A 13393-nucleotide genomic window follows, 5' to 3' on the forward strand; every position below is an offset into this window, starting at 1 on the left:
TCTCTGAGTGAATTCTGCTTTCCCCACAGTGTGTTGACATGGGTGTTTCTGTTCACACTCTCTCTCTCTTTCTAACACTGATTTGCTAATGGTAGCACAGGGTCAACATAGATGGAAGAACTAGAGCATGGACTCTTAAGGGGCCCAGGACCTGGGCCCCTTAGTACGGTTGGCAATCTGAGGCAAGTTACTCAACTTCTTTGAGCCTTAATTACCTCAACTTTGAAATGAGAATACTTGGGTCTATGTTACAGGCCTGTCATTAAAGCCAAATTGTTCCAATCTTCACACTGTGCGTGCAGAGCATTTGATGAATTATGTATTTCATTACTTATTTGGTGGCACCGGAGTTTTAAAATCAGGGCCTCCCGCTTGCTAGGAAGACACTTGAGCCATGCGCCATCCTACCCAGGCCTGAATGCTGAGTACACATTTCAGGCTAAATTCCAAAGGTTCCACGAAGTGTGTGCAGAACATCACTATGATAGCTCTGTTTGGAATTCTGCCGTGTGGAGAGGCCTTTGCCGGCCTTTTCCATCCTTTTGATTTGGACAGGCACGACCTGCAGTTCTTCACAACTCAGGCGACGCTCCGAAGTTGTCTGGTTCACTCATTGTTTACACAATTTGTCTTTTTCTGGAACTACGCAGCCATGTTTTCTGTGCTCCCACGCTTTGCCATAAGCCTCCGCAGCCCCAAGAGGGCCACGGTTTCCACCCAGCCGGCCAGGCAGCGCTGCGCGGGCTTAAGTAGCCTGCCACAAAGCCACGCCCATTTAGGGAGTGGCCTCCAATGTTGTGAGGGTTGCGTTAGGGCCCGTGGTCGGCTGGCGTCGAGTTACGTCACACGCACACAGGCGCAGTCTTACGCACCTCTCCAAAGGTGTTGGGGGCGTGGCCACGCGCGAGGTCCCCACGGCGCCGTCGCCGACGCCTGAATTGTCAGTGGTTGGTTGGCGGCTCTGGGCTCCCGTCTGCTCAGGCAGTGTGCAGGTCACTCTGTTTTTGGGTCCTCGCCGCGCTTCCACGTCTCCCGGAAAAGGCCGCAGGGCTACGGCAGGTCAGGGAGGAGGCTGAGTCCCGGCCCTCCGCCGGCTGGCTGCTGAGGGGGCCCGGGCCCCGGGGGGCGACGTGGCCGCGGTGCCGCCGCAGGGAGTCCTCAGGTGAGGCGGCGGCGAGGGCCGGTGGCGAGACCGGTCCGCTCGGGCGTTAACGGCCTCCGTCTAGCCGGCCCGCGCTCGTCGGTGCCGGCTATGATGAGTCTGAGGAGGCGAGGGGCCGACCCTACCCGGGGTGGCCGCGCCGGAGCCGGGCGGGTGCCGCGCCGCGGGGGTCCTCGCCCACCTGGGACCCACGGCTGACAGGCGCCCCGGGCCCGGCCTCTTCCCTCCGAGCTGAACCTCGTTTCCCCACTCCCCACCCCCTCTCCCACCCCGCCGACCCCTCGGGCTCGCCACGCCGGGGCTGTCCCGGCCTTTCCCGTGGGCTGCGGACCTCCTGGGCCTGCGCCGGGCCTGCCCCGGGCCCGAGGACGTCCACCCTGCCTCGGTGCACAGCGGTGTTTAAAGCCCCATTAGCTTTAAAACGGGAGGCGATATTAGGTGTTAGTATGTATCCTCTCGGGTTATTATTACTACTGCTATTAGAGGTAATTAGCCCCCGACACCACCAGTTCTCACTTTACAAGAATACTTGACACCTGTATGGAATATCAAACTCGTATAAATGTCAAAAGTGTTTCACCTCCATCTTCATTTGTTTGCTCGTGAACTCTGAAGTACACAGCACGCCATCGTAACGCCTCAAGAACAAGTTTAGAGTTAGCTTGGGGGCGAGTAAGGTACTTACACACGTGTGTAATCCTACTTCCTAGAGGATTGAAGTTTCAAAACCAGCCTGGGTTAAAGTGAGTGAGCCCGCTGTTTGATTCAGTAAGCTAGATATAGTAATGCACCTCTATAATCCCAACCACAAGGGAGATCTATTTGGAGTTGGCCTGTGGTGAGGGGAAGGACCCTCACTGAAAAATAAAAGCAAAGAAAGGGCTGAGGGCATGGCTCAAGTGGCAAGGTGCCTACCTAACAAGTGCAGGGTCCTGAGTTCAAACGCCAGTACTGACAGAAAAAAAAACCCAAAAACTTTTTTTTTTCCTCCTTGAGGTTATTTAGGGTTTTGATTTGGATTGACTTAGATATCAATACCTGAGGTATTATTTCAACTCTGGGAATCTTAAATCTTTCCCAGGTTTTCTTTTTAAAGGATATTGCAACTTATTGCATAATGTGGTTGCGGAAATTAAATGTAGTAATGTTTACACAGCATCTGACATAGTAAAATTCTGTAGTATTTATGAGTGCCTGTGTATAGATGCGGCAGCTACAGGGGAGCAAAACAGACATGCTATTTATCCAACCATTCCCCCTTCCCCAACAGGGAGAGACAGATGTTTTAAAAACAGCTCCTAATTATAAAACATGGAGGTCTGCGAGACAAAAGGAAGGGACAGGATAATAGGCCCTAATTAAATGGAAAAAAGAAGTCTGAAACATGACCAAAACTTAGCTGTGAAAGTGTACCAGGCAAAGGAGTGTAGAACATGCCCTAGATGGTGTTGACTTTTCCCCTTTTTCTTCTGTAGCATGAGGGTCAATAACTTCACTATTACCTTAGTTTTCTGTGGCATATTTTACAACAGTACTCATGTGTATTAAGTGGATGGTTATATAATCAGATTCTCTCTTTTTTTTTTTTTAATTTGTTTTGTTTTTGTTGCCAGCCCCGGGGCGTGGACTCAGGACCTGAGCACTGTCCCTGGCTTCTTTTTGCTCAAGGCTGGCTGGCACTCTACCTCTTGAGCCACAGCACCACTTCCAGTTTTTTTCTTCATATGTGGTGCTGAGGAATCAAACCCAGGGCTTCAGGTATAGGAGGCGAGCTCTTTACTACTAGGCCATATTCCCAGCTCCGTATAATCGGATTCTTATACCCCTGGTTGGCTAATGAGCATATGAGTTTTTGCAGATGAACTTTAGACATGTATGTGAATATCTAAATTATGTATAATAGAGCTTCAGTTTAAATGTTGTAGTGTTTATATTAATCAGAAGAATTTTTTTTTTCAGTTTTCAGCACTTAGAAATAAACTGGAGGGGCTGGGAATATGGCCTAGTGGTAAAGTGCTCACCTCGTATACATGAAGCCCTGGGTTCAATTCCTCAGCACCACATATATAGAAAAAGCCAGAAGTGGCGCTGTGGCTCAAGTGGTAGAGTGAATGCTAGCCTTGAGCAAAAAAACAAAAGAAAAGAAAGAAGCCAGGGACAGTGCTCAGGCCCTGAGTTCAAGCCCCAGGGCTGGCAAAAAAAATAAAACAAAAAAAAAAGAAATAAACTGGAGAATTATTTTATATTTTATACTGAAATTTTGGATACTGTATACATTTGCTATGGCTACCATAACAGAGAATTACAGACTGGTGTCTTGGACAATAAAAATTTATTTTCTCACTATTCTAAAGTCCAAGATAAAATGTTGTCAACATTGCTTTATTTTGAGTCCTCTCTCTGGCTTGTAAAGATACAGTTCCTTCTGTGTATTTCCATGCTTTCGCTCATCTCTGTGTGTCTAATTCTGTCCCAATTTTCTCTTATAACAACGCCAGTTCAAGTAAGGCATATCAGTAGTACACACCTGGAATTTACCTGTTTGCGGGGGATGAGATTGGGAGGATCATAGTTTGAGGCCAACTCATGCCAAAAACTTCTCAAGAGCAACCCCATAGCTGGATGCAGTGGCAGGCATCCATCACCTTAGCTATGCAAGAGCCTGTGAGAGACTGAGAGGACCATGGTTCCAGGGTGAGCCTGGCAGAAAAGTCGAGAGACTATCTCAGTGGAAGAAGCTGGGCATGGTGGTCATCCCCTTTACACCAGAAAGCCTAAAGTAGGCTAGTCACAATTCAGGCAGTGCCTGGACAGGACGCGAGACCCTATCTTAGAAAAATAACCAGCGAGGGGCTGGGGATATGACCTAGTGGCAAGAGTGCTTGCCTCGTATACGTGAGGCCCTGGATTCAATTCCCCAGCACCACATGTACAGAAAACAGCCCAAAGTGGCGCTGTAGCTCAAGTGGCAGAGTGCTAGCCTTGAGCAAAAAGAAGCCAGGGACAGTGCTCAGGCCCTGAGTCCAAGCCCCAGGACTGGCCAAAAAAAAAAAAAAAGAACCAGCAAAAAGCAGGGTGGAAGGTGTGACTCGATTGCAGAGTACCTGCCTGTTAATCTTTTTTTTTTTTTTTTTGGCCAGTCCTGGCCCTTGGACTCAGGGCCTGAGCACTTTCCCTGGCTTCTTCCCGCTCAAGGCTAGCACTCCGCCACTTGAGCCACAGCGCCGCTTCTGGCCGTTTTTCTGTATATGTGGTGCTGGGGAATCGAACCTAGGGCCTCATGTATCCGAGGCAGGCACTCTTGCCACTAGGCTATCTCCCCAGCCCCCTGCCTGTTAATCTTGAGGCCCTGAATTTATTAAACTCCAGTCATATCAAAAAGCAGTTTATTGGATTAGGGCTTACCATAATGACTTACTTTAATTTTACGTAATTTTGGGACTCTATAAAGTCATTGGGATTATCAATAAAACAATCACATTCTGAAGTCTCTGAGTTTGGAATTGGGAGGCTTATGAATTTCTAGGGGAACACAATGCAGCCCATAAGAGACGTCTTTACTACATTAAGTTTTTTCCCTCCTTCAAAATTGTAATTAGGGGGCTGGGAATATGGCCTAGTGGCAAGCACTCTTGCCTCGTATACATGAAGCCCTGGGTTTGATTCCCTAGAAAATGGCCAGAAATGGCGCTGTGGCTCAAGTGGCAGAGTGCTAGCCTTGAGCAAAAAGAAGCCAGGGACAGTGCTCAGGCCCTTAGTCCAAGGCCCGGGACTGGCAAAAAAAAAAAAAAAATTGTAATTAGGAAAACAGTTGTGATGGTTGTAGTGATGCTAGTAGCAGCTTTAAACAAGAGTGCTTACTGTATACCAAGCATTTTGCCAAGTTTTTTTAAAATGTATTAATCTTAAAACCATTCTGAGCTGGGCATGATGACATGCCCCTATAGTGCCAATTATTTAGGAGGCTGAAACAGGAAGGTTGGTTGAGCCTAGCAGTGAAAGGCTCCAGATTTGCTAGCTTCTAAGGTGGCATTGGCATTGCAACTCAGGACCATCTCGCTCAGGAGCCTAGTCTTTTTTTTTTTTTTTTGGCCAGTCCTGGGGCTTGGACTCTGGGCCTGAGCACTGTCCCTGGCTTCTTTTTGCTCAAGGCCAGCACTCTGCCACTTGAGCCACAGCTCCACTTCTGGCCATTTTCTGTATATGTAGTGCTGGGGAATCGAACCCAGGGCCTCATGTATATAAGGCAGGCACTCTTGCCACTAGGCCATATCCCCAGCCGGGAGCCTAGTCTTAATCATTAACACTGCTGTTATTCTGTGCTGATGATTTCTCATCCTTCCTACAGATTCATCAATAGGATTGTTCTGTCACCATCATGTCTTGGTTTGCTGATCTTGCTGGAAGGGCAGAAGATCTTTTAAATCGAGTTGATCAAGGGGCTGCATCGGCTCTCAGTAGAAAAGAGAACACTAGCAACACCACATATAGCAGAAATACTGACTATGCCGAACTTGATCAGCCAAGTGCAGACTTGACTTACCAGACTGGACCTGGAGCTACTTATATTTCTTCAGCAGCTGATAATGTCCGAAATCAAAAAGCCACCATTCTAGCTGGCACTGCAAATGTGAAAGTAGGCTCCAGGACAGCCGGGGAGGCCTCCCATCCTGTTGAAAGTTCATCAGTCCCCAGGCCTTCATTCCAGTTTGTGCGAAGAAAAAAGTCAGAACCTGATGATGAGCTGCTATTTGATTTTCTTAATAGTTCACAGAAGGAGCCTACCGGGAAGGTGGAAATCAAGAAAGAAAAGAGCAAGGCACCTGTCTTCCCAAGTTCTCAGACATCAAGTGTCAGTTCTGTGAATACCAACGTGACCACCATCAAAGCTACTGAAGAAAATTCTGAGAGTCAAAGCCATGGTAGATAACCATTGTTCTGTTTCTTTCCCAGTTAAGCAAATTGAATGCATTATAGGTTAAAACATTCTGATACATTTCTCATCCACTGCTATAGTGTGGGTCCCTCCTCGTATGAGAGCATCCCATATCAGTACATGATGTGGGCAGTTTTGAATACCACTAGTCAGAATGACTTTTTCTATATATGTGGTGCTGAGGAATTGAACTCAGGACTTCATGTATGCGAGGCGAGCACTTTACCACTAGGCCATATTCCCAGCCCCAACAAATAGAATACTTTGCTCAGAATAACCCTATCTTGCTTTCCCTCCCCCTATCCCACAATCCTCTTCCTGTGCTTCCTCTGTTGACCAGAAGCTTTCATTGAGGTTCCTTCTATCATCATCATATAGAGTTGCATTTTATTCCTAAACTATTCGCCCTCCATATCTCTTTCCCACTCTCCTCTATTCATCCTCCTACATAGTTCCATAGTTAGAACCCTGTTCTCTAGGTGTGTGTGTATTTATGTGGATATGTAAACATATGTACATGTCAATGAACATATATGTCCTTTAGGTCTAGATTCCACATGAGCAAAACTTTCTAAGTTTGCTTATCTCACTCAACATGATGTCTCTCTCCAGTTCCATTCATTTTCCTGCAAATGACATGATTTTATTTTCTTCTTGTTATTTTGTTTTGTTTTTTTGCCAGTCCTGGGGCTTGGACTCCGTGCCTGAGCATTGTCCCTGGCTTCTTTTTGCTCAAGGCTAGCACTCTGCCACTTGAGCCACAGCGCCACTTTTGGCCTTTTTGTATATATGGTGCTGAGGAATCGAACCCAGGGCTTCATGTATACGAGGCAAGCACTCTTGCCACTAGGCCATATTCCCAGCCCTGATTTCATTTTCTTTTTTTTTTTTTTTGGCCAGTCCTGGGCCTTGGACTCAGGGCCTGAGCACTGTCCCTGGCTTCTTCCCACTCAAGGCTAGCACTCTGCCACTTGAGCCACAGCACCGCTTCTGGCCGTTTTCTGCATATGTGGTGCTGGGGAATCGAACCTAGGGCCTCGTGTATCCGAGGCAGGCACTCTTGCCACTAGGCTATATCCCCAGCCCTGATTTCATTTTCTTTATGGCTGGAAATAGTCTATAATATGTGTGTATTATATTTTCTTTATTTACTCATCTGTTACTGAGCACCTCAGTTAATGCCACAATTTAAGTACTGTGAACAGTGCTGAAATAATCATGAGTGTGTAGCTTCCTTTCTTGTATATTAAGTTACGCCTGTTTGGATGTATGATCATTAGTGGTGTGGTAGGGTCCTAAGGTTGGTCTGTTTTTAACTTTTTGAGGAACCTCCATTCTGATTTCCACAGTGAAAGCACTCATTTACATTCCTACCAGAAGCGTGTGTTCTCTTCCCCTTACCTTTTTTGACTGGGGTGAAATGGAATCTTAGTGTTGTTTTGATTTGCTAAGGATGTTGAACATATTTTTCTTTTTTTTTTTCTTTCTTTTTTTTTTTGTGGCCAGTCATGGGATTTGAATTCAGGGCCTGGGCATTGTCCTTGGTCTCTTTTTGCTCAGGGCTAGCACTCTACCACTTGAGCCAGTACTACTTCCAGCTTTTTCTGTGTATTTTGTACCAAGGAATCGAACTCCGAGCTTCATGCATGCTAGGCAAGCACTGTACCACTAGGCCAAACTCCTGGCCCTTTTGAACATTTTTTAGTTCAGCTATTAGCCATTTGTATTTCTTCTGAGAACTGTCTGCCCAGATCACCTACCCACTGATTAGATTGTTCTTTGGGTGTTTGGCTTTTGAGCTTTCAGTATATTCTGGGTCTTGCCATGTAGCCAGGCTGGCTTGGAACTCATAATCCTTCTGCCATGCCTCCCAAATACTAGAATTATATGCATGCACTACTAGCCCAGATCTCATTGTGATTTGAATTTGCATTTCCTTGATGATTAAAGACCTTGAGGACTCTTTTGCCCATATAGTGTTTTTTTGTTTTATTATTTTAATGCATTTTGGGGGGTGGGGATCTTGGGGCTTGATGTCAGAGCCTGGGCACAGTCCAAACTCTTTTGCTCAAGGCTACCACTTTGAGCCACTGCTCCACTTCCAGTTTTCTGGTGGTTAGTTGGAGGTACGTAAGTCCATGCTGGCTTTGAGCTGCAATCCTCAGATCTCAACCTCCTGAGTAGCTAGGATTACAGGTATGAGCTACTAGCACCTAGCTGTACTTTTTTTTTTGGTCAGGGATTCATGCATGTTAGGCAAGCACTCTGCCACTAAGCCACATTCCCAGCCCTGTACTTCATTTTTTATTCACATATATTCTTTGTCCCTTCTCAATATTCTCATTGCTGAGCCTTCTCTTTTTTTTTTTTTCCTCCAAGATCATTTCAGAATCAAGGAAAAAAATTCAGCCACTCAAATTATTTTGTTTTTCTTCCTAGAACTATATTCTTACATTCTCTGTGATCATTCATTTAATGTCTAGATTTTGGGGGTTCTTAGAGGCCTGTAGGTTCCATTTGTAAGAATGGATTTTTATCTGTAGTGAATTTATTTTTGGCATTGTAGCTGTAACAATCAACTCACCAAGAGGCATCCTACCAAAGTAAGCTACTACTGCATATGTAGTGATCATGGCAATGTAACAAAAATGTATTCTGTTTTTGACAGAAGCTGCTAATAATTCAGATTCTATCCCTGAACACTATGAGGACTCCTCAAAGGAAAACACATCATCAGATGCTACCTGCACTGACCACAGCCCAGTGCCTGGTGATGGAGGCAGATCACATGAGCTGTCTAACCTCCGACTGGAGAATGAACTGCTGAGAAATGAAGTCCAGTCTTTAAATCAGGAAATGGCCTCACTACTTCAAAGATCCAAAGAAACTCAAGAAGGTTAGACCTTATTTCAGTTGGTTAGGATTAAGAATTTAATGTTAAAAAATATACTAAAAACTTTATATTGAATTAGGCAGAGTTTAGATGACACTTGTAAAATGATAAATTCATAGACAGTCGGGCCCAAAATTAGGAAAAGTGACCAATTGTCTTACCAACCCAAATCATAGAATGTTGACTAGTTTGGTCATTCTTTAGCAATCACTAAATTTAAGAACTAATAGGAGCTGAACATTAATAGTTGTTTATATCATTTGATTTATTTTCTCTGAACTTTCAGGAAGATCTGTTATAAAGGAAGGTGGAACTAAGTGAAGTAGAGACAGACACAGATTGACAGAGTCATGGTACTATTACTGTGTCAGGTGCATAAATAACATGGGGTTATTTTTGAATAGTGCCTTTGGGATATGAAAGTACCATTACATTCTAAAGGAACTCTACCTTGCTCTTCCTAGGTTATAAGAACAACTTCTACAGGGGCTGGGAATATGGCCTAGTGATAAAGTGCTCATCTTGGGCTGGGAATATGGCCTAGTGGCAAGAGTGCTTACCTCACATACATGAAGCCCTGGTAGAGAGCTAGCCTTGAGCAAAAAGAAGCCAGGGACAGTGCTCAGGCACTGAGTCCAAGGCCCAGGACTGGCAAAAAAAAAGTAATAAAGTGCTCGTCTTGTATACATGAAGCCCTGGGTTCGATTCCTCAGTACCATATATATAGAAAAAGCCGGAAGTGGTGCAGGTTCAAGTGGCAGAGTGCTAGCCTTGAGCAAAAAGAAGCCAGGGATAGTGCTCAGGCCCTGAGTTCAAGCCCCAGGACTGGCAAAAAACAACAACAACAAACAAACAAACAAGAACATCTTCTACAGCAGTAATTGAATGAATCAGGCTCTTTCCTGCTTTATTTTTAGATTTTGCTGTTATTATGTCTTCCTAGTAGAGGTGGGGAGCTTTTTTTCTGTTAAGGGTGATTTGGGTATTTTAATATGTTTTTTTTTGCCAGTCCTGGGACTTGAACTCAGGACCTGGGCACTGTCCCTGAGCTTCTTTTGCTCAAGGCTAGCTCTCTACCAGTATAATCACAGCACCACTTTCAGCTCTTTCTGTTTACGTGGTACTGAGGAATCGAACCTAAGAGCTTCATACACGCTAAGCAAGCACTCTACCTGTAAGCCACATCCCACCCCCCCATTTTAGTTTTGATAACATTGCTATCTCCTAATTTTGGCTCCCATTGTTTATGGACTACATCCCAAAAAACAACACTGTGTAGAACAGTGGCTTCATGCCTCTTTCTGATCTGTTAACTTTAGTATAGGTGTGAGGGTTGGCCTTGAAAAGTGGATGTCCCATTGGTTAAAAAAAAAAAAAAATTAAGGTATTTTGGCAGTAAGTGTACTAGAATATGTGTGTGCTGTGAGAAAGATAAGTTTGATTTTGGTTGTATAAAGAAGTTTTATTTTTACAGAGTTAAACAAAACAAGGGCAAGAGTTGAAAAATGGAATCTTGACCATTCAAAGAGTGACCGGATAACTCGGGAACTCAGAGCCCAAGTGGATGACCTGACTGAAGCGGTGGCTGCAAAGGATTCCCAGCTGGCTGTCCTGAAGGTCAGACTCCAGGAGGCTGACCAGCTGCTAAGAACGCGCACCGAAGCCCTGGAAGCCTTGCAGACTGAAAAGTCCCGGTAGGTAATTCTACCAATGATGACAGCATGATCTAGAACGGCTCTCTTTCCTCTGCAAGAAATAGTAATTAGGGGTGGGAGTGGGGGAATGGGTGAGTGTTGCAAAGAGTGACATTGATCAAGAGACATAATAAACTGCTTTGTTAACTTAACGATAATAATAAAAGAAACCTCAAAACTGGTAAACGTTGTAGTGTGTTGTCACTTTGTGAAAATTTAGCTTTTTGGAATTTACAAGAGGGAAAATCTCTTTTGGCAATGTCAGAAATGTATATGATTAAAATGACTATCATTTGAACCTTGAAATGCAAGTGTAGCAATTCTGAGTTTAAGGGGATTTGAAGAACCTAATCTTTAGTATATGGAATGTGCTTATATATAGAATTCTATAAATAAGGATAACATTCCATTAGAAAAGAAAAGGATATCTTTGAGAATGTTTTAGATGAGCTATCTTTTTTGTGCTTGATTAGCACTTGAGTTGTCCTGAAAATGATTCCACCTCATCACCATTATTTCACATGCTGCTTTTTCTTTTAGAATAGTGCAGGATCACAATGAGGGTAGCAGCCTACAGAACCAAGCTCTGCAAACTCTTCAAGAGAGACTGCATGAAACGGATGCTACTCTGAAGAGAGAGCAAGAGAGCTACAAGCAAATGCAGGTTAGAGCGGAGATACCAGCATTCTGTCATTACTTGACAAGGATGAGTGATTGTATACTCTTTCATAACAAATTATCCTTCAGTAAAATTCTACAACGCATTTCAGAGAATTCTCTTTCTCTAACAAAAATCCAAATGTTTGAAAAAGTCGCTTGATCCTTGCTAAAAATATTTTAAATAGCTAATATTTAGAGATGCATGTTTCATTGAATTTGGTTGTTCAACAATCATTACTAGGGCTGGGAATATGGCCTAGTGGCAAGAGTGCTTGCCTCATATACATGAAGCCCTGGGTTCGATTCCCCAGCACCACATATATAGAAAAGGCCAGAGGTGGCGTTGTGGCTTAACTGGTAGAGTGCTAGCCTTGAGCGGGAAGAAGCCAGGGACAGTGCTCAGGCCCTGAGTCCAAGCCCCAGGACTGGCAAAAAAAAAAAAAAAAAAATCATACTATTATTTGAGTAAATGGTGGAATAGGGCCTTCTTGGTTATTCTGTTTAATATTTTTCTGATTTTATTTCAGTAGGAAATTGTATATAATATTTAGCATTTTACTCGTAAATGAATTATTATGTCTAGTTGAGTCTCAGTCCAGGCTGTACTATAGTCAGCTGTGTAGTAAGTACTTCCTGATTTCCAGTTCCCACTCTCCTGCATGTGGCCAGGCTCAGACACTGGTTCAGTTCTACAAGATTCACAGGTGTACCCATTGAGCAGCAGGATTATGTATATCAGCAGGTAAGACACAGTCCAGTCCTCAAAATAAATGTTAGGTAATATGGATTTCCTTTTTTTGTTTGTTAATTTTTAAAGTATTTATTTATTGGTTTGTTTCTGCTCCTGGGGCTTGAACTCAGGGCTTGGGCGTTGTCCTTGAGCCTCTTTGTGCTCAATGACAACTCTCTACCACTTGAGCCATATTGAAGATAAAAGTCCCACAGACTTTCCTGGCCTTCCTGGCTTCAAACTGCAATCCTTAGATCTCAGCCTCCTGAGTAGCTAGGATTATAGATGTGAGCCGTCAGCAACCAGCTTTATTAATTTTTTTTGTGTGTGTGTGTTTTGTTTTGTTTTGTTTGGCCAGTCCTGGGCCCTGGACTCAGGGCCTGAGCACTGTCCCTGGCTTCTTTTTGCTCAAGGCTAGCACTCTGCCACTTGAGCCACAGCGCCACTTCTGGCCGTTTTCTGTATATGTGGTGCTGGGGAATCAAACCCAGGGCCTCATGTATACGAGGCAAGCTCTCTCGCCACTAGGCCATATCCCCAGCCCCAGCTTTATTAATTTTTATTTACTATATCTAAAGTACAGTTGAGCAGCCTTACTCTGAAAACCCTAAATCTCAAATGCCTCAAAATCTAAAACTTTTTCAGTACTTTAGGTACTGTACTATGGAAGCTTTGTTTTATGAACATAATTATTTAGAATATTATGTATAATTATTTTTAGGATATATATGTATATATATGGAATTTCATTGGACTTGGGTCCCTTCCCTCAGCCATCTTGGTATTTGTATGCAAATACTCCAAAATCTGAAACGGAAATCCAAAATCTGAAATACTCTGGTCCTAGGCATTTTCAACATCTCAATAGTAAGAATTGGTAATGAGATTTTTTTTTAATGTTGATTTTTTTTTTTGTACTGGGGCTTTAATTCAGGGCCTGGCCTTTTTGATTTGCTCTTTTGCTCAAGGCTGGCTTCCATCTTTTTGCTGGTTAACTGAAGATTAAAGTCTCATAGACTTTTCTGCTTCAAATCTTGATCCTCATATCTCAGCCTCTTTTTGTTTTGGTTTGTTTCGGTTTGCTTTTTGCCAGTCCTGGGATATGAACTCAACCTGGGAGCTGTTCCTAAGCTTCTTTTGCTCAAGGCTAGCGCTCTACCACTTGAGCCACAGCACCACTTCCATCTCAGCCTCTTGAATAGGTAGGATTACAGACATGAGCTACTGGTGCCCAGCTTGCATACTGATTCTTTAAACATGACAGACTTTGTACTTAGAACATGTTTTAATTCAGTCACTAAATTTTCTTCAGGAAATA

General features: G+C 43.9%; 1 protein-coding gene and 1 long non-coding RNA gene across 3 annotated transcripts in view; one reads left to right on the top strand and one right to left on the bottom strand.

Annotated features, from left to right (window-relative positions):
- On the bottom strand, nt 1-7470 carry LOC125363187. The gene is made up of 3 exons (XR_007213185.1): nt 7457-7470; nt 7084-7088; nt 1-404 (listed from the first exon to the last, which is right to left on the bottom strand). It is a non-coding gene; the product is annotated as an uncharacterized LOC125363187 (long non-coding RNA).
- Golga5 (golgin A5) overlaps nt 1036-13393 on the top strand; it is a 27094-nt gene continuing 14736 nt past the window's right edge. The window contains exons 1-5 of one of the 2 annotated variants that reach the window (XM_048362255.1): nt 1036-1162; nt 5511-6084; nt 8767-8994; nt 10466-10685; nt 11226-11349. In XM_048362255.1, the coding sequence (XP_048218212.1) occupies nt 5541-6084; nt 8767-8994; nt 10466-10685; nt 11226-11349 (1116 nt within the window). In that variant the 5' untranslated portion in view covers nt 1036-1162; nt 5511-5540. The remainder of the gene's footprint in view (nt 1163-5510; nt 6085-8766; nt 8995-10465; nt 10686-11225; nt 11350-13393) is intronic. The other variant, XM_048362256.1, reaches the window with a different exon arrangement.

The sequence above is a fragment of the Perognathus longimembris genome, chromosome 14, assembly GCF_023159225.1.
Source record: "Perognathus longimembris pacificus isolate PPM17 chromosome 14, ASM2315922v1, whole genome shotgun sequence".
Taxonomy (NCBI): Eukaryota; Metazoa; Chordata; class Mammalia; order Rodentia; family Heteromyidae; genus Perognathus; species Perognathus longimembris.